This window comes from Ciconia boyciana, chromosome 1, assembly GCF_034638445.1.
Source record: "Ciconia boyciana chromosome 1, ASM3463844v1, whole genome shotgun sequence".
Classification (NCBI taxonomy): Eukaryota; Metazoa; Chordata; class Aves; order Ciconiiformes; family Ciconiidae; genus Ciconia; species Ciconia boyciana.
In genome coordinates this window covers 14,379,099-14,402,844 of record NC_132934.1, presented here as the reverse complement: position 1 = coordinate 14,402,844, position 23,746 = coordinate 14,379,099, and the positions used below count along the sequence as shown (strand labels likewise).

The 23,746-nt window shown below is 38.9% G+C and overlaps 2 protein-coding genes across 3 annotated transcripts in view; one reads left to right on the top strand and one right to left on the bottom strand.

Moving 5' to 3' along the window:
* FBXL13 (F-box and leucine rich repeat protein 13) overlaps window positions 1–8,790 on the top strand; it is a 96,667-nt gene extending 87,877 nt beyond the window's left edge. Inside the window, 2 exon segments of the mRNA XM_072858889.1 lie at window positions 7,340–7,439; window positions 7,441–8,790. Coding sequence (XP_072714990.1) covers window positions 7,340–7,439; window positions 7,441–7,500 — 160 coding nt within the window. The 3' untranslated portion in view covers window positions 7,501–8,790.
* Window positions 8,791–8,795: 5 nt separating this feature from the next.
* The window catches only part of FAM185A (family with sequence similarity 185 member A), a 49,229-nt gene continuing 34,278 nt past the window's right edge, over window positions 8,796–23,746 (bottom strand). For both annotated transcript variants that reach the window (XM_072859029.1, XM_072859019.1), the window contains 3 exons: window positions 21,974–22,069; window positions 19,574–19,708; window positions 8,796–10,440 (listed from right to left, as the gene is read on the bottom strand). In XM_072859029.1, coding sequence (XP_072715130.1) covers window positions 10,325–10,440; window positions 19,574–19,708; window positions 21,974–22,069 — 347 coding nt within the window. In that variant the 3' untranslated portion in view covers window positions 8,796–10,324. The remainder of the gene's footprint in view (window positions 10,441–19,573; window positions 19,709–21,973; window positions 22,070–23,746) is intronic.

The following is a 23,746-nucleotide window of genomic DNA, read 5'->3' as shown; positions in this document are numbered from 1 at the left end:
TCCCCGTGGCGTTTAAAAGCCAGTCAGTTCTGATCAGGTTTAGAGCTGAGTTTTCAGCTCTGTGTCTCCAAGATGCAGATCCAATGTCCGTCAGCCTTCCATGGGGGTTAAGAGCATCACAGACCAGGCGCCGTACACCTAGAACTGCACAGTGGCCAGACACGCTGAAGGGACCAAACTGTTTGGAAAAGAACTAAAGTTTAAGCATGGTTGGTTGATATATCTGAGTATATAACTTAAACTTTATGACTTCAGTAAGAGTAAGAAATATATAATACTATATTATATAGAGAGTATCCATACTAGGAGAGCTCTAACCCCACTCTAACAGGACCGCTGTAGATAGCGCACTCTGTGCTTAATCATTTCAGGGTTTAATAGTCACTTTAGAGACCACAAGACCCATGCAGATGCTTAGTAACTTAAAAGATATTTCCAGTGTGCTTCACGTTTTCCAAACCCTCCTTGGTTTATTTCCCTCTAACTGTCTTGCCACAAACAATTCTGCTGTCATTACTTTTATTTTCTTTAATGTACTTTTATTTTCTTTAACTGCTCTCTGACTTCTTAGTTTTCTTAATGTCATCTCAGAACTTCCATCTCAAAACCTCTACTTCTAATTAAATACTTCTTAGATACATAAAGTGTTTTGAAGGATTGGTATGCATATGAATTGAAAAAATTATTCTAAATGAACTATACTGTTCATTCTGAAAAAAGATATTTCAAATACAATTAATTTCCTCATAACTTTCTGATTTACAGTTTTTCTCATATTAAGCCTCAAGGGATTTTCTTTCCCCCCTGGGTTACTGTTGTTGACTTGCTTTTTCTGTGACTTCATATCTCTGTTCAGAGCATTAAACAGTGTGTCATCCCTTTTGGGCTCTGGTTGCTTATACATCTTCCTGTAGAAGTGAGATGTAGTAGGAACAGAAATTTGGGTTGAGTTCCGATTTATGTTGGGTGAGCCATGATCAAAGAGCTGACCTGACTTCTCACAAAACTGTTTGCATTATTGTAGCCTTTGCAGGATGACCCAGGAATATGCCTCGGCCTCAGAGTCCCATATGCTATGGGTTCTCCAAACATCTAGATTAAACTCTTCTGACTCAGCCAAGGAATTTCCCAACCACTTATTTTTACTGTAAAGAAAGCCCTGGAGAATTATAGATCTTTACAAAACAGAGAGCAACCATGAGACACACATCTCCACCCACTGTTATCTTTGCCCTTTTTGTGATTTTTAGAACTAGGCAAACTTTGCCAATTTTACTTTCTTAAGCCTGATTTTCTGGTATGCGACGGTGGATGGTTCTTTTCTTCGCCAGCCTCAGTCTCTAACGGTTTGCACCGTATGTTCAATGATAGGAAACTCTTACCCTGTGCCATTTGAGTCTGGGACAAAAACTATCAGGTGGATTGATCATGTAGAACAATTCAGCACTGAAGATTTTTTGTTTGTTCCTTCCAACAGGTCTGAAGAGCTTCCCTAGAGCTTGGCAGGCTGCAGAATAGATTGACCACATCAAGATCAGAGTGACTTTTCAATGCAGACTCTAAAATTGTCATTAGACAGAATGATATTCAGAAAATAAAGGAGTTCACAGCTAGATTCAGATATATTCCACATCCTGTATGTGTCACACTTTCGAAAAATCTTTTTTTATTGTAGTTCAAGGCTAATATTGTGAAAATGATAAAAAATATGTTTTCTGCCAATAACTACATCAAAAGCACAGTCAAATATGGCAGTGACGCTACACTGTTAGTCATCTTGCAGCAGATTTTCAGTAATGACATCAAAAGCAATGACAGTACTGTCACTTGTATGTCACTATATTTTTATAGAACTATGTATTTCATTCACAACCTGTATGTTTTTAGTAATGAATAATAAGCAACAGATTGTCAGAAAAATGAACAACAGGGCCTCATTCTCTGTTTTCAGACTAACTCTTACAACCTTATTTGGGTTCTTGGATTTTCACATGATGTAGAGGAAAAGGCTGTTTTCAGGTGTAATTTATATTCTTTAGGTGTGAAACATACATTTCAGAGACATTTAATTCCCTGTTTAAGGAGATGGAAGAGGACATCTATGTAAAAATCAGATTAATCTGGAGAACTAAACATGCTAGTGGCTTAGTGTCACAAATGAGTGATTTAGATTGCTCAAAAAAAATCACCATCAAAGGTATTAGCAAAAGTAGTTTTAATGTGATTTATAAAAGTGCAACTTAATAAAGTTTGATGGCAAGGTTCACTCTATTTGTTCTACTGCATGGAAGAAACATACACAGGAAAATTGGGTTACACTTGAGTTAAAGTGGCTCACAGAGAGGCGGAAGATACAAAGGGTACAGAGGACCCTCCTGTTGAGTCACGAGGTTCAGAATAGACCCCCTTGCTTTCTAAACTCCTGATGGAGCTTAGGTGTAGCTAGGTCCAATCTGAGTCTCAGACTTGGACAACGGTTTATGTCTAATGGAAGGAATATGAAGAGTAATGAAGACCCTCCCGTTGAGTCACGAGGTTCAGAGTAGACCCCCTTGCTTTCTAAACTCCTGATGGAGCTTAGATGCGGCTAGGTCCAATCTTAGTCTCAGACTTGGACAACGGTTTATGTCTGAGGGATTGTATATGCAAGATTTATCCATTCAGCATGCAATCAAAGTTACCAAGACAGAATCAATGTTACCATACTGTAAGATTATACACGGTATCGGTCGCTTACCAAAGATCTGCCATTGGTAAAAGGTCTCTCTGCCTCAAGGAGCAACCTTGAGAGGTGTCCCTGCTCAAGGGGAGATCACCGCCATGCAGCCACGCTGCCTAGCAGGGAGAGCTCAAAGAAGGCTCACTTTGGCTGTCATATTTATAGATAAAGTCGTTGGCTCGTAATCAAATTACATGCGATAGGAATGACATGCATGAGACTCTTTGTACCCACAACTTTCTTTTTTTCTTGATAAATGAACCTTGGAAAAGCCACCCGCTATTCATGCGTTAACTGCATAATCGGTGTTCCAAGCTCGTACGCGTTGATGCTCACTGTGTCACTCTGCTCCTTTGTGGGTTTTCAGAGAACAGATCAGGACCAGAGGAGCTCTTGGCCTGGTCACGGCTCAGGCCTTTACCTCCCTTGGAGCCTGTACCAAACTACTGCTAGTTTGGTTAAGGGGTCGAGTGCATCTGTCACACTTAGGTTCTAAATAAGCAATAGAAGAAATATGGTTTTAGTTTAAAGTTGCCCTACAAAATCTATAAATCATGTATACTTCATTTTGCCAAAGGAATTCCCCATTACTCATTATTAACCACTAACCAGTCCTAGCAGACATCTCTTAATAGACTGAGCCTTGCAAATATTGAGGCATATCTCTTGTATTGTGTCACATTCTTTTTCAAAGTTTTATTTTTACTGTTTCGTAAGATTAAAATAGAAAACATATGGAGCCACAAAGTTCTTCAAGTTTCACTCCAATGCAGCTTCATAGGAAACAGTTACGAGCATATAAATTGTCCATTCTTTCCAGTATCAGGTAGCATTCAAGATTATATTTGCCAACATACCAGCTTGGTTCCAGGTTTATTAAATGTTACAAGAAAAAAAAAGGTCTATGGCCTGATATCTTGCTGCATATTTCTGTATCCAGAGGCTAATGACCTTTCAATTAATCCTGTTTCCAAATGCCATAAAGAATCATGGGTTACCTACCTGTGGGAGTAAATGATACTGGTACAACTGATTTCTTCTACTAGAGGAAAAGAAAGCTAACTAACTGCTTTTGAAAATGTGGCTTCTGTAGGAAAAGGTTGTATCGGTCGTGCTTCACCTGGGACTAATCCTATGAGAAATAACACAATGGCATCTTTAGAGACACACGTCTCTTCCCTGTAAAACATTCTCCTCAAACTTCAAAACACAAATACCATTTAAAGTCAGCTGCAGTGCTGAGAAAGATGTGGTGCTCAATAGAGCAACATTTCTGGGTGCAAAGTGAGAGATGAAATCTGCCATTGCCTTGAGAAGCCAGCCAGCCTTGTGCTCTCACCAAACTGCATCTCATCTGTAACGGTTTGGTTCCACCAAAAGCTGTTCTTTGAGAGCAAAAATTAAATGCTTCCGTCTTTCTTGTCTGCACTAATATGAAATCAGTTACATTTCTTTTAAACTAATACTACTCTGTTAACAAGTGACTCATCAACAAATACTGTTACAATTTTTGCCTTTTAAATGGAAATTACATTGGGTCTTAATAGCTACAATACATTTGGAGAACATTCTGATTTTTGTTTGGGTTTTGTTGTTGTTGTTGTTGCATTTTCTGATGGTTGCTGTTGATTAGAAAGGCGATTGCAAGAACTCTGTTTTCTTGAAAAAGCAGAATTTCTTAGGTATTATCCAAATATTCAGGTCTCCAGGCAGGAAGGATTTGGGAGTCCAACACACATGTAATCAGAAATGAAGACAACCTACACATGATTTGGTAAAGGACTAAGAATAATTACTCTTAAGTTTTCTCTAGAAGAAGCAACAAAAAAATCATAGTACTGTCTTCTCACTGAGCTGACCCAGACCTCAGAATACTTCAGATTTTACGTAGTCTTATCACTATTTGTAACCTGGAGCACGCTTGCAGGATGCTTTCTGCTTTTCCCATGAGCTGCCTGCCTCCACTTGCCTCTTTGGCTTAATTTCTCCTGCATTTGCACTATAAACAGTTCCCCCGTGTTTAAGTTTTTATTTTCCATTACTTTTTACTCTTGATTGATTTTTTGTAACCTCATCTCAAAACGTCTTTTTCAACACCTCTTCTTTTTATTATGATGGACCCAGTCACACATTTCTGAATTTTGGAATGGCTCAGGATTCAGACCGTGATGCAGAACTGTATTTCCTAGCTACCCCCTCTTATACTTTTTTCAATCCCTTTTACTAAGGGATTGAAACTTTGCGTAAGGATTCAATTATATATTCCAGTGCTGTTCAAGCCATGTGTTTGGGCCAGTACTTTTGTCTGACTTATACCAAAAGATATTTGCTTTGCCAAAGATAATTGTAATTATTTGCTGGAATGCTTTTATTCATCAATGTGCTCATTTAAGACACTATATAAATAAATTAGCAGGCTCTATCATAGTACAGTATATCTTAAATAAACGATCTATTTTGCCATGTGTTGATGATTAATGAATGGCTGTTTCTGGCAAACTAATCAACTGTAGCTCCAGGCATGGGACAACATAAATGTCCAAAAAATAGTAACAGCTCCCCTTATACATGCTTCAGACAGCCGCCATACATTGCAGTTTCCATGAAAAACAGGAATTTGGACTTGGATGAGTTGATTTTTATTTTATAGCTTAGACCTTATAGCTCATATAAATTGTGCACACATTCCTCAATGGCACAGGCCTCCCTAATATAAAAACAGATACAGCCTTGTGTTCATGTGGTTCATACAGTGTCTCAGTGTTAGATTTTAAAAAAAAGTATCCCACAGTGGTTGAAAAGGAGCCCTCCTTGCTTCATTAATTTTGTCCCTTTTCCACCCCTCCCCGCTTCCCCTTTCCTGCTGTGGTGGTGCAAGCATTACAGCCCTGCACGCCTGCCTCTCTTGTAACCCTCTTCAGCATTTTCACTTGGGGAAAAAAAATACTCTAGTAGCATTACTGGCAGGTAACAGACCATTTTAATTTGGATTTTTTTTCTAGTATTGTCTAGATGCCATACATTATATGGTTAGAGAGCTTAGGAAATAGGCTAGCCGGGAGCAAGGCTACCTTGCTGCGGCTGTGACCCACCAGATCAGGTTGAACCTCCTGAAGAGGATGGGAGATGTGGAGAGCTGCGCACATGAGGATGCTCAGCCCAGGGGAGCTCTCTGCAGTGCAAGAGCCGGCGATGGGGGGAGGCCAGGGAAGGCGGGTGCTCTGCGCAGCTGGGAGCGGGCTGACAGCCAAGTGCAGAAGTGATGGAAAGAAAGACACGTTCAAAAGTCTGAAAGTGGCGGGTTGAGTTTCTTCAGCTCGGGAAGGCAAGGAAAGTTGCTGGACTGATACTGCCTGGGAAGGAGGGAGAGGACAGAGTTGCTCTTCAACTTCTTTTTAGGGTGTCTCACTCAGCAGGCCTGACTGACTCCTATTTCTGTGTCATTTTGCTCTAGTTCATTGTTTTTGTGTTCTAACGTGGCAAAGGCGCAATGGCCACAAAATGCCGAGGGAGATCAGAGGGGTCATGGGTGTTTTTGGACATCATCAGCAATTCTCTTCTGGTTCAGTTATCAGAGAAGCTGCAAAACACAGCCTTGGGGTGAGCTGGGGGCCAGTGCAGGTAACGGTAAGGCTCTGTAACGCTGCCTGTTGCGTATTCAATTAAGTTTCAGAAACAATACACTTTAAAAAGAGGTGGGTGACAGAATGTAACTACAAGTGAAGAGGCTAGCCAAAAAGAAAGCAGAAGGTGTACCAGGAAAGGGTAAAAATACTTGGAGATGATATAGAGACCGTTCAAAGAGAAAAGTAGAGATCGGGACCTGCAGAGTTACTATGGCCTCCTATATAGCTATAAAAAAACCACTCTGAAGACTCTGTGATATCTTTGGATGTAACTGGTTTATTTATCTTGTTTGGTGCTATGTTTTCATCAAAACACACTGCTATTATTCCAATGGCATCGCCTACTCAGTCCCAAAGATCTGTGTTTTGGGCTCCCCAGTCAAGACAGCCACTGACACACTAGAGCAAGTGCAGATGAGGGCCACCAAGACCATTAAAGGGCTGGAGTAGGTGATGTGTAAAGAGAGGCTGAAGAATTGCTTTGCTCAGTCACAAGAAGAGAAAGCTCAGGCTGCAGGAGACCTTATTGCTGTCTATAACTCTGATCAGAGGATACAGAGACATGGCCAGACTTTTCTCAAAGGTGCACTGGCAGGACAAGTGGCACATGTGAAGTTCTGATTACACACAAGGAAACTATTTTTTAATCAGGACGCTGGTCAAACACTTGAACAGGGTTGCAGAGAGGCTGTGCAATCTTCATCCCTAGCGATATTCAGAACTCAGCTGGCATGAGCCACCTGGTCTAGTTAGATCCATTTAGAGCAAGACCAGGATTAAATGATCTCCAGAGGCCCCTTCCAACCTGATTTATTCTGTGACTCTATGGCCTCACCCATTATCTTGTTTTTTAATTTCCACAACATCTCTTATAATATTGATAGCTTCAGTTAAAACAAGGAACTTTTGCTCATTAAATAGATTTTAGTGTTCTTTGTAGAAACAGCCTCTGCAATTTTTTTTACTTTTGTCTTTTTTTTTAAACTTGTTGCAGACAAGCTGTCTCGAAATATACAGCCAAATTGGAGAAACAAGAACATAATGATGCTGACCCTCCTTCCTGGCTTAGATATGACTGGGATGGTAACATACTCACCTTCACCAAAAAACATACATCAGAGCCTGGATAAACAAATTCTTCAAAATGAAAGATGAAGAAATTGCACAACATCTTCTACAGTTCAAGGGTTTTTCACTAGAGCATGAAAAGAACACTATATTATTTTTCTTAAAATTAATCATATTTTAATAAAAGACCGTTTGTTGAATTAGTAAGGAAGCATTGCAAATCTTTCTCGCAGGAGTGTGTACACCTTCAAGCAAGACAGCCGTGCTGAAACAACATTGCGAACCTTCAGACGTTGATTCAAGCTGTCTTCATCTTTCAACAAGGAGTTTTTGTAGTCCCATGCAGAGTAAGCAATAAATAAATCTGCGTGTGTTTGGGGTTCTTGTTTGCCATGAAGGTCCTCTCCAGGACGCAAACACTCTGACTTCCCACAGAACTTCACACTTGACATGGCTGGTACTCATCAAGTACAGTTCTTGAGCAATGCAGAACAGTGAATAGGTAGTGCCTACTGCTTCCTTAATACACAACTCCACATCCACATTTAAGCACAGCGCTCTCCTTCTCAACAGTCACTTGTGCACCCAGAGCCCTAATTCTCATAAAAGCCTCTCAGGCTGAGTTCAACTCTCTAAGCGTTTTGATGTTAACATTTGCAGATCTGAACTGCAGGCTAGCTGGCAGCTGACACAGTCAGGAGAATCAAATGAAAAGGAGCACAGATGGGAAAAGTGTTAAAGGAGAAATTTTCTCCAGTTACAAGAACATGTCTTCTCATCAAATGGACAAAAAAAAATGAGCACACATGAGATTTGCCATTCAAATCCTAATTACTGAGAACCCACTAATCTTTCCTTGTCTAGAGAAAAATATAAATCCTTTGGGGAAACTCCCAAAGATTTGCCTTTCTTCAGCTCATTCTTGACCTTTACGTTAAAGTTCTAGCTGGTCTCAACGTTTATTAGCTTGGAAAGAACATAATCAGAGTAGCTTCAGTGGTAGCGCAATTTTTCTGATGGCTTATTTAAACTTCTTTAAGCAAATAACTACCAATCCTAATGTTTAATTCCAGCTAGGTTTAGAATATGAATGCCTTAGCTTGCTTACTTTTGAACATGGAAGAAATAACATGTTTTTGTACTACGCTCTCCCTTAAATTGATGATGCAGCAGTTCCAAAAAGCACGACCTTAAGCACAGAGGCTGACAGGGTTTGTAGTCCGGGTGAATAATGGAACCGTTAAATGGACTCAGGTTTGTGAAATATCTACTACGCTGTTTTTATTTTCAATGCAGTGTGAATTTAGAGGTGCTTCTTTCACTTTGTCTGCAGCAGTGCACAGAAATAATTAGCTTCAAAAATTTTTCCGGAAATCTAAAACCATTACCCATTTATTAATTTTGTATCTTTTAAAAGTAGTTACAATAATTACTAATAACTAGTAACATCATATTGCTTTTAGTAATAATATTAGTAATGTTTTATATATTAGTGTTTATATTAAAAATACATATAATTTGCCATACACATCAGTGCCTACGTCATCCAAACAAAGAGCACGCACAACAGCAAACGGAATGTGGAGTTTTTAACCACCCTGAATTATAGCAAAAATGCTGCCCTTGACTATTGAAGTCCATCAGCCAGAGGCAATTATACCTCTTGGGGAATCCTGTGGGAAAGAAGTCCATTTCATAATGTACCTTTATGATCTAAAGTACATACACACAACTTAAAACCTGAGCTGACACTCTGAACTCTTCTTTGCTACTCTCCATCCACTCAGTTGGCAGGAATTCTTACATCTCAGTTTTAAAACACAAATTTCCGTCCTTCTTTTATAAGGGGATATATATATATATATATATATATGGAAAGGCTTTTAAAAGCTCCATTTACTTTACTGTGTGCTTGTATTACGGTAACACAAAATCCTCCACGAAAGTCATGTATGTCCTTGTGCAGGGCTTACACATTTCCCTCATCTCCCTCCTCTGCCCTTCTGCCTCAAAGGGCTTACAGTCCCGTCATGCAAGGCTGACAGTAAGTCACTGGAAATGTAGCAAATAAACAGATCACAGCTCTCAGTTATTAGGCCAATACTTCCATTCTTTGGTAGCATTTACTTTAGGGGAATGCTCATGTGAACTCTTATCTGAAGTCCAGTTGGTGGAGTGTTCCTCCTTGAAATCAGACAGACGCACTGCACTTCTGAGTATTTATTTTAAAGCTTTTCTTTGCAGATGAACAGTGGTAGACACAGCTAGAGTTCTTATGTCTGTCCACAAATAAGTGGTTCAGGATGACATGGAGCAAGTTCTGCCATTTCATATAAGTAGTTTTACACGTACAGTACCCATTGACAGGGCAGAAACTGCTTAGGGGTCAAACACCAAACGAGAAGACCAAATAAGAACTACAGATCTGAAAGTGGTTTTATCCTATCCATGATACAAATAATTTGGTTGAAGAAAATTCTCTGCATTTTGCATAAACCAGTAGAATCCTCACAGTACTGAGACATTTAATTTAAAAATATAAAATAGCTTGCAGAGTATGTCATCTTGGAAGTAAATTTTCATATTTTCAAATACCAGATGTGGAAAATGCTTTTTATTTTTAAATGACAACTCCAACCTTTTGTTTAACAGTTACCAGCTTTAAACTGATGTGGTAAGTGGGTCAAGTTAGACAAATTGTGAATATGTAAGATCTTGTCGTTCCTAAAAGGCACTATAAGTAAACCAGACCTATTAAGCACCAGCCACTGTCACAGGCAAATCTTGGGTTAAAATGCCCTCATTTTTAATATTCTCTCATATTAAAAATATACATCAACAAAGTTTCATAATTTTACAGAAATGTTCCTTTACAATTTCTTGATTTTAATCTCTTTGGCCTATTTCACCTTTAAGAACTCTTCAGCTTGACAGACTGGATCCAGCTTTGGCTTTTAAGACACACTTTGCCATTTTGTGTGTCAGCTTTAATCCATTTGTCCGTTTCATTCCTTTGATTCATGTGACCTGGAAAAGAGTTCTGTTTAGTTTAATTTGACACACAGTAAACATATCATCTTCACATTGCCTATTTTTTGCAAGCTCCCTGAAAACACTTCTAAGACTTTTATTTGGTAGAATGAACTTACATATTTTTAACAGGGGCTTCTGACATTTCATTCTTGATACAGTTTTTTTGCATTAATCTCATTTCCCATAATACGTTACTACAATAAAGTTGTGGTTTTTATTATATAGTACCATAGTTTTTATTATGAGCTAGGAAATATGTCTACATTAGACATTAATCTGGCTAAGTAATTTGAAAAGTTTTCATCTTTACTGTAAACATGGAAAAGAAACATGGGTAAGACCTGATTTTCCAGATGACCAGACATGTTGCTACTATTACTGCTTTCTTATGATAATGGATTAAAAAAAAAACAAAAAACACCCTGACATGTCTATCTTCTTACATGTTTCACATAAACTTAGTATGCATGGTCATGCTCTGAGAAGCTCCCTGTATAACAGACAAAGGAGAAAGTTCAACTTGCCCTCATTTTACAATTAAGAAACTGAGGCCAAGAGAGAATAAGTGACCTTCCAAATTTATACAGAGGATTTATGACCAAATTGGGAATTAAACTGGGATCTTTTATGTCCCAAATTGGTGCCTTTATCACAAGATCAACCTTCACTTTCGTTTATCTTTACAAAATATCTTTTATTATTACTGTAGTGTTCGTGTCACTGAGTTCTAAGTTTAGAACTAATTTGAGCCTGGAATAGCATGAGGGATGGCAGGGAAGCAGATTCTGAAGCAACTTTGCAAACATGCTCTGCTCTGACCTGTAACACAGCTGAAGTTAAATTTTGGCCACATCAAACACAGTGGCGAAACTCCAACTGACATCACTGCATCGGTTTCCACAACTCAAGCCTATGTGCCAGAACTTTTCAATAGCACTTCAGCGCTTTGGTACTTCTAAATGGGATTAATTTAAGGTTATGGGCCAAACCCACATCAATTCACTAGCAGGCTGAGGTACTGTTTAGAAGTACAGGATTTTCAGAGGAGTCCAACACTGACTGAGTTTTCCCACTGAACGAAGAGGTATTTCAGTGTCCTTTGTCATCAGACTACAACATGCCTTCAAGGCTCTCCATGTGGATGTACCTAGTACAATTTCTCTGCTCCTGATTGCTCCAGGCAGCAGCAGTCTCAATCACACTCAGTCTCAATATCATTCCTACTGTAAGGCAGAATCCACAGTTCTGCTCCCCATCTAATTATGGACTTAAATCTATGATGATCACCATGAAGTTGGACAAATGTGTTACACATGAAATCTGCTAAAATCTGAAACTTCAGTTCCTCAGAAAGCTTTCCTTAATCATTGATTTGCAATAGTATTGTATCAGAGAATACAGAACAAATGAAAACAAAAAAAATCTATCTTTTAAGTAGAGGTAGCCGTTAAAACATTAGATCAGTCTGAATTTTAAACAGGAAATAGCCTCCAGGTGTCAAAAAAAAGAACCAACAAAAGAAGTATAAAGGAAAATTTCATTTGATCCCTTAACAGAGTTGTAGAGCACTGAAAATACAGCTCTTTTTCCTAAGGAGAGAGGACACAAATGTAGGGCAGAGATATTTCCAGAAAGTGCATATCGGAGTGCTTGGCCTAGTTCCCCTCATGTTTTTGTCACGATGGCTTGTACTTCCGTACAAGGAACAAACACTGAAGCCCAGGATCAGCCCTGTAAATGAACAGTTTCATGCACTGCTTACACCATACTACACTTTTGCTAAAAAGTTAAAGAAGAGTTTTGAAGAAACACAGAAACAAATTAACAAGAGCTGTTTTAAAGCTCCATTGTTATCTGAGCTGTTTCTCATTTTGCATTTGCTATGTGAACTTAGAAAAATGTTTTGTTCCTTATGCTTCTTTTGGAGATTTGCCTGTGAAGGGAATGCAGAAAATATCAAAGTGCTCGCAGGAAAGTGAGTGTCAAGTTCCACTCCCTAGAGACGAAGATCTTCAAACTATTTTAATGTTATTAAGCCTATCACCAGTAGCAGGTTCAAATCAAGCTTAAGATATTTAAATAGCTTTGTGTATGAGGTGCTAATCAAGCAACAAGGTTTAGTTGGAGACCTTTTGATGACAGTTTGGTCTTAACTGTACTCACTGCCTGTACTCTGAATACTGTGGGAACACAAGTGGATTTTGAGGATGACTTTGCTAGTGTGATTAAATCACAAAAGCCAACAGCCTGCTGGATTGCAAATAAGGAGGGGGGGGGGATAATTTTAATTTCAAAACCCACCAGTCAAGACAACAGCACAAGCTCAGGAGAAAACAGACGTACCAGTATGCTGCGTGGCCACTTTTTCAATTTAATGCCCAGGAAAGTTTTTCCCCATGTGTCTAAAGGCAGAGAACCTTTGCTGAACATTATGCAGTGAAGCACTGACTGTTTAACTTCTCCAGCCTCTGGGAAGGCGAGTGAATAGAGAGCTCTATTCTATCATAAAACACATGAAGATGAGCATATTTTAAATGTTTTTCACCAGTATTGTTAGGACTGTGGTATATCTCAAAAAGGCTGCGAACAGCTTGAGTTAAATGCGAGCTGAAACAAATAAAAATCTGTAGGATAGCATCTCATCTAATGTGTTTTATAAAAGTTGGATGAACTTTCTATTTGACTTGAAGGAATGTAATCTTTTCCAGATAAAACCTGGGTCTTTGTTTGTTTTTTTAAGATACTGCTTAAGGATCGAGGCTTCACAGAATGACAGTGTTTAGAGGGACGCTGTAAAACAAAGCTCTTCCCACTCGGTTCTAGTGGCAAAGAGTCAATAAAAATTGCTTCTTCAAAACTTTCCTTCTTTCCTAGAAGTGCCTTGAGAAAAGAGAAAACAGGGAGGGACACGGCAGCAGATAGCGTTACTCCTGGGATCAGAACCGTAATTCTGAATGCAACAGACCCAAGTCAGCTGCACAGTGGGAGAAGCAGTGCAACACTCGGACAGCTGCTAAGTTTCAGAAGAAACTTAAGTTTCAGCAGGCTGCCGTAATACGAGCTCTTTCAGTTATTTCCCTTTTAAAGGCAAGTTGCTTGCCTCACGTTATTCACTGCCCCTTCAGCTGTGTTTGCATTTAACCCTGGAACTCAATGCAGCTAAAAGCACAGAAATTACCTTAAGGTAAACAGTACAGAATTTCTGATAACAAAAGCAGTTAAACGCATCTGTAAAGCCTTGTATGCAGTGTACGAGACTCATGCAGTCAGCTCCCTCCTTTCACACTGGCTTTGAAGCAATCCTACAGGATAAGTCCACAGCACCTCATAGGCCGCTCTCCCAGTACTACTGGATGAGGATCCATTCTGTGAGCAGTGAGAAATTAATTTTTCCTGAAGGACATCAAAGTAGGAAACATCTAAATCCTCTATGTTCCAGAGGGGAATCCAGATCTGACCTCATGCAGACATGAAAGCCTTATTATTTCAGTGCATGTCTGAGCGAATGATTGTTGTAAGGAGGAAGGTGCTTCTCACCACAATCTACTTGGAGAACCAAACAGTGAAAAGACTTGAAGTTATTAAGAGAAACCCGGAAAGTCAGAGATAGGATGGTGGTATTGTAGTCTAACAGGAGCTGGTGGAAGGCCAGGACTTATGTAAAGTTGATAAGGGTTATTCAGACTGGAACGTGGAACGCCTAAACAAGAATTACTGTCCTTGGGAGTAAAGCACATCCTGGAGAAATATGTAAGCTAATTAAGATGTTTTGGGAACCATCTGAAACAACTAGTAGAAGTGTGAAAAGAAGCACCCTCATGCAAACTATCCTCATTATAATACTAAAAATCACACCCCTCGAGCTGGAGACCCCGGCCCAAGCAGAGACCCCTCACCTCTGAGTGTGTGCAGAATATTAAAGTCGCACTGTAGCTTTAAGTTGAAATAAGAGAAATGTAGCCCAACAGAAAACTGCTTTGTGTAATTACTTATGCGTATGCATATCTAGACTGTATAAATACTTACCTGTATGACCGAACTTTGTGATAGCTTTGTGGAGCTACCACCTAGCACCCATCTCTGCGCAGACAGGAAATAAAATACCTCTGCCCTGTGTGTATATTGGCGTCTTGCACACTGAGTAAAAAACCTCACATTTGTGGGATAACAGTATCAATGCCCATCTTTTCAAGGGAATCTGGTAATTAGACAGGCTGACTCCCTCCAGAGGCACATGAGGAAGAAGGCCATCTAAGGAGTTTCTAGTGATCAAAAGAATAATTGGATGCTGGTCCAACCCTAAAGGTAGACACAACATCTATTCCTTGCACAGGAAAAAGGGGGTTAGAAAAGACAACAGGAGATTCCTCTCCAACCCCAGGACATACATCTGAGGGAAGGCATAAGTTAACATGAAAGACAGTGCCCTATTACCTGTGTGCATGGTCACCAGAAGACATGGTTCAGAGAGGAACACTGTTCAGATGTGGCTCAGCAAAGCTCTAGTGCTGTAGATGGGGTGGCATTAGTACCAAAGGCTAAAAATCCTGTTAACTGCTACAAGTGTTGTCATGCTGGATGAAATAGGGAGCAAGAATGTCTCAACCTGGGAGAAGACAATCATTCCCAAAGATATGTTCTTTGTAAGAACATGGAAAAATATGAAGAGGTTGGTTTGCCAACTTGAGAAAGTAAGAATAGGGAAACACAATAACCTACAAGGACAAACATCCACAGTCTCTGAGAAGCACCTGTGACACCATGGGACTTTTACCAAGGAAATTCACGCAAGTGCTGAAAGCCGGATGGAGGAAGTGACTGCCAAAGTTAAAAGCTCACTCGGCACCAAGCAGATTCATGGCCAGGTCAAAGGCTGCTGCTGAATATGAACTTGGCGCGAGAACTGGGGCCAGGGATGGAGAAAGATCTGCAATCAGGTAAGTCCCTGGCACCACTCAGAGATGGAAGATTTACATGGTTAAAAAAAAAGCGGGGGTGGTGGTGGTGTTATATTCCAGACAATTAGATTTGGAAGTTGACACAATCAGCTACAAGGATCCAAAGAAAGTCTCTGAATGATTGCAAGACTTTTTCCAGCAAGCTTACAGTTGTCAACATACAAGCTGGCAATGGAAGTGGGCGGAAGCATGCCCACTGGCTGCATTCATTTAGTCCCCAAATTTATCCATCCACATGCCTCAACCTTCCTTTGGAGTGGGCGGGAGCAGATGGTCACATCAACTTAGGACAAGAGAAAACAGGGCTGAAAGCAGCCTCCTGAGGATGCACTGTATTTAACCTGACAGGCTTGCCTAGCCTGTTCTTCACCATATGCAGTACTGACAGTCCTATGGCCTCACCAGACAAATGCTTACTACCAGAAAGTTTATCTTACTATTTAGCTATTTACTTTACCACAAGGTCAAATCATAATTTCTAGCCCTATCACCAGTGGACAGAGAACAATTTATTTCTTTCATCTCTGCAGCAATTTCTTACTTACTGGAAAAGTGCATCTTACCTTCTCTCAGTATTCTCTTCTTTAGACAAAAACAACACTTTTTTTCAGTCTTCCCTCATAAACCATCTTTTAGGTGTCTGATCACATGTTCTCCTTCAGAGTCTCTACAGTTGTCCACATCCTTTTTGAAGTACAGTACTCAAAACTGGACACCTCCCAAAGTATTACTAATGCTATGTAAAGCCAAGGGATTATTTTGAGTTTTACAGAACAGTCATGTTAATACACTGTTTATTTTTTGCAACTGTGTTAACATTATTGTTACCTGTTTACTGATGTTTTTATTGAAATATTGCTCCCCTTGTGTCCACACAGGTAATTACTCCTACCTTTGTACTTTGGACTTAAAGGACTTATTAGAAAAATGGCCTAAAAAGCATATAAATCATGATTATTTGAATTTTAACCCTGTCCTTCAACATGTTTGTAACCCTTTAGCATGACAGTCTCCTAAGCTCCTTTTCTGCTTGAGTATTTGACACTTTTTAGCCCGCTACCCCTCCTCCTACCATATATAGTAAGTGATCTCTACAGGCTTCTTGAATCAGCCGATTTAAGAATACAGGCAGACCTGGAGACACAGGGAAGGCACAGATATTGAGCAGCAAGGGCTAAGCAGAATCCTCTCTTCCTACCCTCTTTGCCAGGGAAAGGAGAAGAATGCCTTGACTACTGGCGTTACTCAAGCATTCTCAACCTAGAGAGCCAAACACACACTTTCACAGATGGAAGCTGGACCAGTGCTTAGCATAAAAAAAATCTGGTTTTATAACAGATTTCATTATACCATACATACTTCTAAGAGTGCCTACGGATGTCAATGGAAACAGATGCTTTATCCTTGCAAATTACTCTGAAGAGTAAACTCCCTGGCACTGCTCTCTAGTTCCCTCCCTTTCCCAGCAAGTGTCCCAATTTTGCAGGAAAGTCCCTTTCTTTTCTAAAGGAGCAAAACACCTTTTCACACCCTCATCACTCTGCCTCTAGAGCACTTGCTCCAGGCTTTCATCTTCTTGCTTTGACTAAATCCCGCTCTGTTCCTTGGCTATCTTGCAAAACCCTGGATATAACTGCTTGTGGGATTATAGTGTACTGACTTCCCCACTCAGCGTGGAAATGGGAGCTGTGAAGCAAAGCGATGACGTACATCACAGCTACTGTAACAGTGGCAGGGAAGGCTTTCCTAGAGCAGGTGATAGACTATGTGCATGTTTACCCAAGTCACAGAACTCTACCCTATCTTCCCACTGGAGAGCCTCCTCTCTAACATCTCTCACAATAATCCCAGAGGCAATTAAAGCTTCCTGAAAGCAGCCGGTTCCTGTGTTATCCACATGAGAACTGGCCAGTTTCTGAAAAATCATCTATTTTTAAACTAACCTTTGAGCTCAGAAGCATAAAAATCTAAACTGCCATGCTCTTGTGATACAGTTTTTTTTCCACTTGGCAAACGTCCTCTTTTCTCTCCATTTTCTATTTCTTTAGTTGCAGCAGAAGGACAGCTATAGACTCAGTACCTAAAACTTCAACAGTGGATAAAGTTTTCATGATATAGAAACAGTATTAAATGATTTTTAATTATTTCACAATCTACTTGTACAAGAAAATTCTCAAATATCACCTTTAAGAAGAAGAGACTGTTGAGAATGAGGGGACAAGTGCTTGGCCTGCAGAAAGAATACACTGTCCCCATGGGATAAGGTAAAGAAGGAGAAGCAGGAAGCATCTCCCTTGCCATGCCAAAGGAATATTACTGATTTGGCAAAGAAAGGGGAAGCGCCGTTTTCAAAAGGGTAAGAAAAGGAGCAAAGCACAGGTTAAAACCAACTACTTCCCCTTCCTTTGGGTTTGTTGCTTCTTACTGACCAGTGAAGAAATGGGAGGAGACAGCTGCGATAAATCATTGGTTACATTATGTGAGAAAACACTCAAAGCTAAGTGTTGGGTATAAAGACAGATGAAGATACATTACTTCAGGCCAGCACTAGTTTAGCTGAATTGTATCCTGCAGAAAATCCATTCTACCCTTGCCAGGGTATATTTTTCATTCACTTGTATTATGATCAATTTAGATCTATGTTTAATAAATTCTTTGTGCCTCTTGAAACAACTGATAATCAGTGGCCTAACGCTGTCGCCTCTGCATAATTCTTGCTGATTTCCATGCCTTTGGGATATGTATATTTGAGGCCTTCGGGATATGCCTTTGGGATATGTAAATTAGAGCCGCTTTTGGCCTCAACTGCCAAGATCATTTCCATATGGAATGGTGGGTTGAAAAATTGCATCCGCTTCAGCAATGACTGTCCCACATAAACACTGACTGGGTCGTAAAACCAGAAAAGCCATTCAGCTGTGTATATTTGAAACACTACTCTTATCTTTAATGTTGCCAGAACAACAAGATAATTGACTGGCCAGTGGTCCTCCGTCACTGGGAGATGTGTTGTTTTATTGCTGAGGCAATTAATTCCATAGAGCCTTGCTGGAATCTGGGGTTCTTCCACAGGTTTCTAGCTTGAGAATTTCTACCCATGGTTTTAAAAAAAATTGTAGTTAATAACCACTAGTAAATTTAAATGCTAGTTACTGTTCAAGACAGGAAGAGATACACCTATACATTTCAAGACTACTATTTTATATAAGCAGGCTACATATTAAAATTATGTACATACACTTCTAACATTTCCTGACTTTGAGATTATCATCTTACATGGGGGAGGAAAACAAGTTTTGTGCATATTTTCTTAGGTTTAAAATCAGAGAAAAACTCAAAGCCTCACCCAATCTGCTATCATAGCAGGTCATACTGACATAACACATTCAAAAACAAAGCTGGAGCCTTCAGACACATTACGTTAATCTTTCCTCTTGAGCCAACTGAGTAACTGGTAACAGCAACAGCCTTAACTATCTAGACAGACACATCTGGAAAGGAGGAGAGAAATACACACCCTGACAATGAATTGTACAACTGTTTTCTAAAGCAGGAAACAGCAAGACTTGGGATTCCCGAGTTCAATTTTAAATGCATTAGAAGAATGTTTCCAGTAACCACAGGCACCTTTCCGTGTACTCTCTATTCCTCCATGCTCCAGCTTCTTCTGCTCTTCTCCTAGCTATCTCCCACCCATCATTTCTCAGCCTATCCTGCACTGTTTAACGTTGATACTGTACATTTATAAATATGCCATATACCCCTCTTACTTCCCCCTCCCATCCAACAGAGATACACAGAGAAAACTTTTCATTATATTTTTAACAGACATTCCCTGGGAATTTATTATATGTGACTGTCTAAGCCAACAAAGCAATGGGTCAAATTCAGCCCTGGATTACCTCACACAAATTCATTGGAATAATGCTGAGGATTAATTTGGCTCTAAGACTTTTTTTAGCGAAGTAGTTGTTTGCATTCACAAGTCATTTACCAAAGAAAATGAAAAAGTCATCTAGTAACATGGGGAGTACAATGGCACAAGCAAACATTTGAACCTGAAACAGATGAAACAAGAAGCCAAGAGCAATAAACTCATAAGGAAACGTGGATGCCTTTGACCAAGGCCAGACAGACATTTATTGGGAGCCAAGATTAGTAAGCCTTACCACTTATAGTTACGTGATCATCTTTGGAGGCACTCTGTGTTTCTTTTAACTGGATCTCTGAGCTCACATCCACTTTTCTTCCAGACAACTGTAAATAGGCTTTGAGAGATGCAGGGACCTTGACTGTAATAGAACCTGGTATAAATTTAAGTGAAAGCTAGTTAGTTTAACATTGCGATCAAAGCATGGAACTGGCAATTATTTAGCTAACTTGAATCAAATAATTTTTTTTTTTAAGAGCCTTCAGACACAGTAACCTCTTTTTTTGTCTCTGAAAGGATAAATTAAGATATCTTAATTTATCATAACCAGAATACTATGCCACACGTAGACAATGGTGTCACAGTATTACCTTGGCAAACATGAAAATGAACATTGACGTATACCTCTAGCAACAGCTCTTGATAGAGGATCTTATTACAGGAATGATCAAGGGAAGCAAATCTAATAGATCTCACAAGTATTATGACTTTAGTTTCATCTTCTAGTTGCATATTTACACTCCTAAGCAAGGACAGGAGATTGAATTTGATGATTAAACCAGCCACTGCATGGCACATTAGGAAAGAACTGCTCCTCTGGAACGATGAGATGCCGCTTACATACTGTTAACGCTAGCAATTGTCTTTGCTTTACTGCACAGGGACAGCTGTTCACATCATTGAACAGATACAGTCTCAAAAGTGACTAACCAGTTTAGACTATGTATCACTAAAATGTAAAATACTAGCAAAATTGCAGCTTTGGTGGCCTGAAAAATTCTACCCTTGAGATTAAAAACAGAAATTCTGACTTCTGCTTCCCCTAAATACGTGCTTCTGTGCATCAGACTGAAGGCAGATGCTGGGCCCCAACCTGCCCATGTTAGTCATATTTGGAATTACTCAGTCACAATGTTTGGAAGCTGCGCCCTACACATTAAAACAAAAATCTACCAAAATTCAGAATATGCTTTCTGTATATGTGCTTTTTAGTTTTTGCCCAATTCCAACATTCACTTTAGAAAAATATAAAAGAGTTTCTTTAAATACACCCCAAAAGCTGAAGCAGAACACGATAAGAAAACTGATGTTATAACAACTATGTAGCAGTCAGAAAGCAACCCTAGCTATGCAATTTAAATTCAGCAGAATCACTTGCCTGTGACAGTCCTGATGAACAAGTAACTGTCAGTATAATTTAGGCCTAAATTTTGCTGGATACACAAAAGCCTTGGGATAAGAAAGGGAAAAGGTCTTCATCTTTGGGTCCTCCTTGGAGACTTGCTCAGTGATGTGACTCATAAAATCCAACACACATGCAGCTAATTTATCACGAATGGGACATTTTCTACACTGCAGCTGTCAGCAGTTACTCTGAATTTACGGGGTAAACAAAAACAGAACTTCATCAACTTTGCCTTTACTAAACTGTGCTGCCAGAAGAGATGTCAGGCAATGTTTCGAAAATAACATTAATTAGCTTTTATTAAATACATTCCTCTTTGCTACTAATTCAAAGAGACATAACTTAGTATTAAGTGATTCAAAAGGTAACCAGGAAATAATATAAAAATAAATTTCTTTGCACCAATGGAACCAGAAGAGCTTGCACAGAAGAATGGCACACAAGTGATTTCAATGCATTTCCTTCATTATTCCCCTTCTGAGTAACTGCCAGGTTTTAACAGGGCACAGGCATTGTCTCACAGACAACAAGAGAAGGGTACCAAATACCATGTTCATTTAAACCACCTGAAGTGTCTGACATGATGTTAAAGTCAACTATAGAAATGCTGTAGTGGTTTTTTTTTTTGCAAAACTAGGGCTAATGAGATGTATTCAGGGCTTTGTTATTTGCCATTCAGAATATATGATATTGTAAAACTACAAATCCAACTTTAGGAGTGAGCTTTTAATTAAGAAGTGAAATTCTAGTGTGTAACCAGGAGAAAAAAAGGAAGAATGGTAGGGTAAGGCCCTCTCATCTTTGTTTTTATGCCTTCCAATTTCAATAACGGAACATTTCACCAGGAAAAGGCAGGAAAAAGAAATGTAAATATGTGATGGTTGTCACTCTGCACATAGATATATCAGCACCATGCAGTAAACTGTGCTCAAGGCAAAGGAAGATTGTAATCTAAGTCAACTCTGCAGAATTCTGCTGGGTAGATTGCCAGGAAGAAAAGAAAGTATTGAAAAATAAAAATATTCTGTAATCCATTTTAAGTATCATTGCCCCTTACAGAGTTTACTGTGTTATGAGTATTTATACACATGTTCTAATAATGAGATAAAAACAATGTAGATAACCAACAATCACAAACTCATTTTTTCCAGACAGATAAACAAAAAAACCCTTACCCTCTTTTCTTTTACATCATAAGCTGCCACAAAAAAATATTTGTTTTAGTTTGCTAACCTTTCTGGGATTTCAGATCCACTTTTCTTAATTGACTGACATAAACATCTATTGCCCCATGATGTGTAGAAGCTTTTAGACTTCCATCTGATGAATCTAAAAAAAAGGAAAAAAAAATAAAAGAACTTGTGTATCATTCACTCTTTTTAAACAAAAATTTGCCAGAATCTTTCTTTGTACTTTGAACTGATTTTGTCAATTCTTCTGTGTTTGAGAAGTATCTTATATTCACTTACTGAATATCAGACTTCTCTTAGAGAAACAGGTTTCTGAACAACACTTATCTCCCCAGTCCAGAGCTGTGGCATACACTGCTCCCAAGGCCATAGCCCTGCAGCTGTTACTGGACTTGCAGCATCTACAAGGCCTCAACAACACTCCCCTCTTTCTACAAGGATGAATTCATCTTCATACAAAGATCAAGCACAAGATTTGAAGACTAAGATCTATTTTAGTTTCCAAAATAAGTTAATTTGCTCAGACTGCACAGAGAGAACTTAACCCAGAAAAGCCGCCCCATGCAAACAAGCAGTTGTGCATTGTAACACATTGTTACACAGAAGAACTGTGTTATCAGGCTTTGTAAAGTCTGACTCACTACATCTGAATTTTAAACAAACCTTTGAGATAACTATTGCACTTTAATATACACAGGAAAACAGCATTCAACCTTTGCCCTGGAATAGACACCCCTACATTTTCTTCTATATCTTATCAGCTAAAATTTATGATAACAAAGCTTTCTGAAGAAACCTTTTTACAAAGAGAAAGCCTTTAAGAAACCTTAATTGCATACTTGAGAAGTAGCCTTTAATTTCTTGCAATGTATTCCAGTTTTAAATACACAAATTTTCACAATATTACAGTGAAGTCCTAAAGAGTTAACTTTTGAACTACTGAACAGACCTATAGCTGATAAAAATTGCAAAGAAATTATGAAGCAACTCTAGAGAAGCATAAAAAACCTACATATGTAAGTGAGCAAAAGGCAGTCAGTGAAATATCTTTAGATACACTGCTAGAAATGAAAGTATTGGCAAGAACTCTTGAAATATTGATAGAGACTGTTTCTCTTAGTTTCTGGATGTGCATAGTAAAAGAAACAGTCAAACTTTCAGAACTAGCCAAAATAAAATCAAACCTGAACAAAGCTTCCCATTTCAAAAAGTACAAACCTTAATGAGAGAATGAAGTTGATTAATCATAACAAGGATGCCTAACATTAATGCCTTAAGCTTGCCATACAGTTTTAGCTCTAAATACACTCATCTGGAGCTTTTCTGATGCCAAATCTCAAGCACAGATGTGGAAGATCAGTGTATTACTGATTATTTCAAAAGTAAAAACATAGAAAGGAATTATTATCCCACAGCTAAAACTGAATTCTTTGGAGGGGAAAGTAATTTAAAAAAAAGTAGCCAGTCCATATCTAGTCAGCTGAGAAACTGAGACTGTCTTTGACTAACAAGAAAACAATAATGACTAGAATTGGATGGGAATGTTTTTCCCATCTCACTAGATTGTGTTAAAGAAGTTCTGTTCCAAATCTGAAGGAAAAAAATTAACTCTTCGTTAACTGAAATTAATGAACTGGGGAAAAAAGTTTTGCTTGTGTAAGTCACAATGAAACATTTTATTAATAACTTTTTAAAGTGTTCATAAGTTTGAAAATGAAAGTCATTGAAACAGAAAAATTTTATATGAATCAATCTTTAATGAAATTTTTTTGTAGCAATAAATCAACATTTTCATGTAAAAGCTATTTTTGCAGAT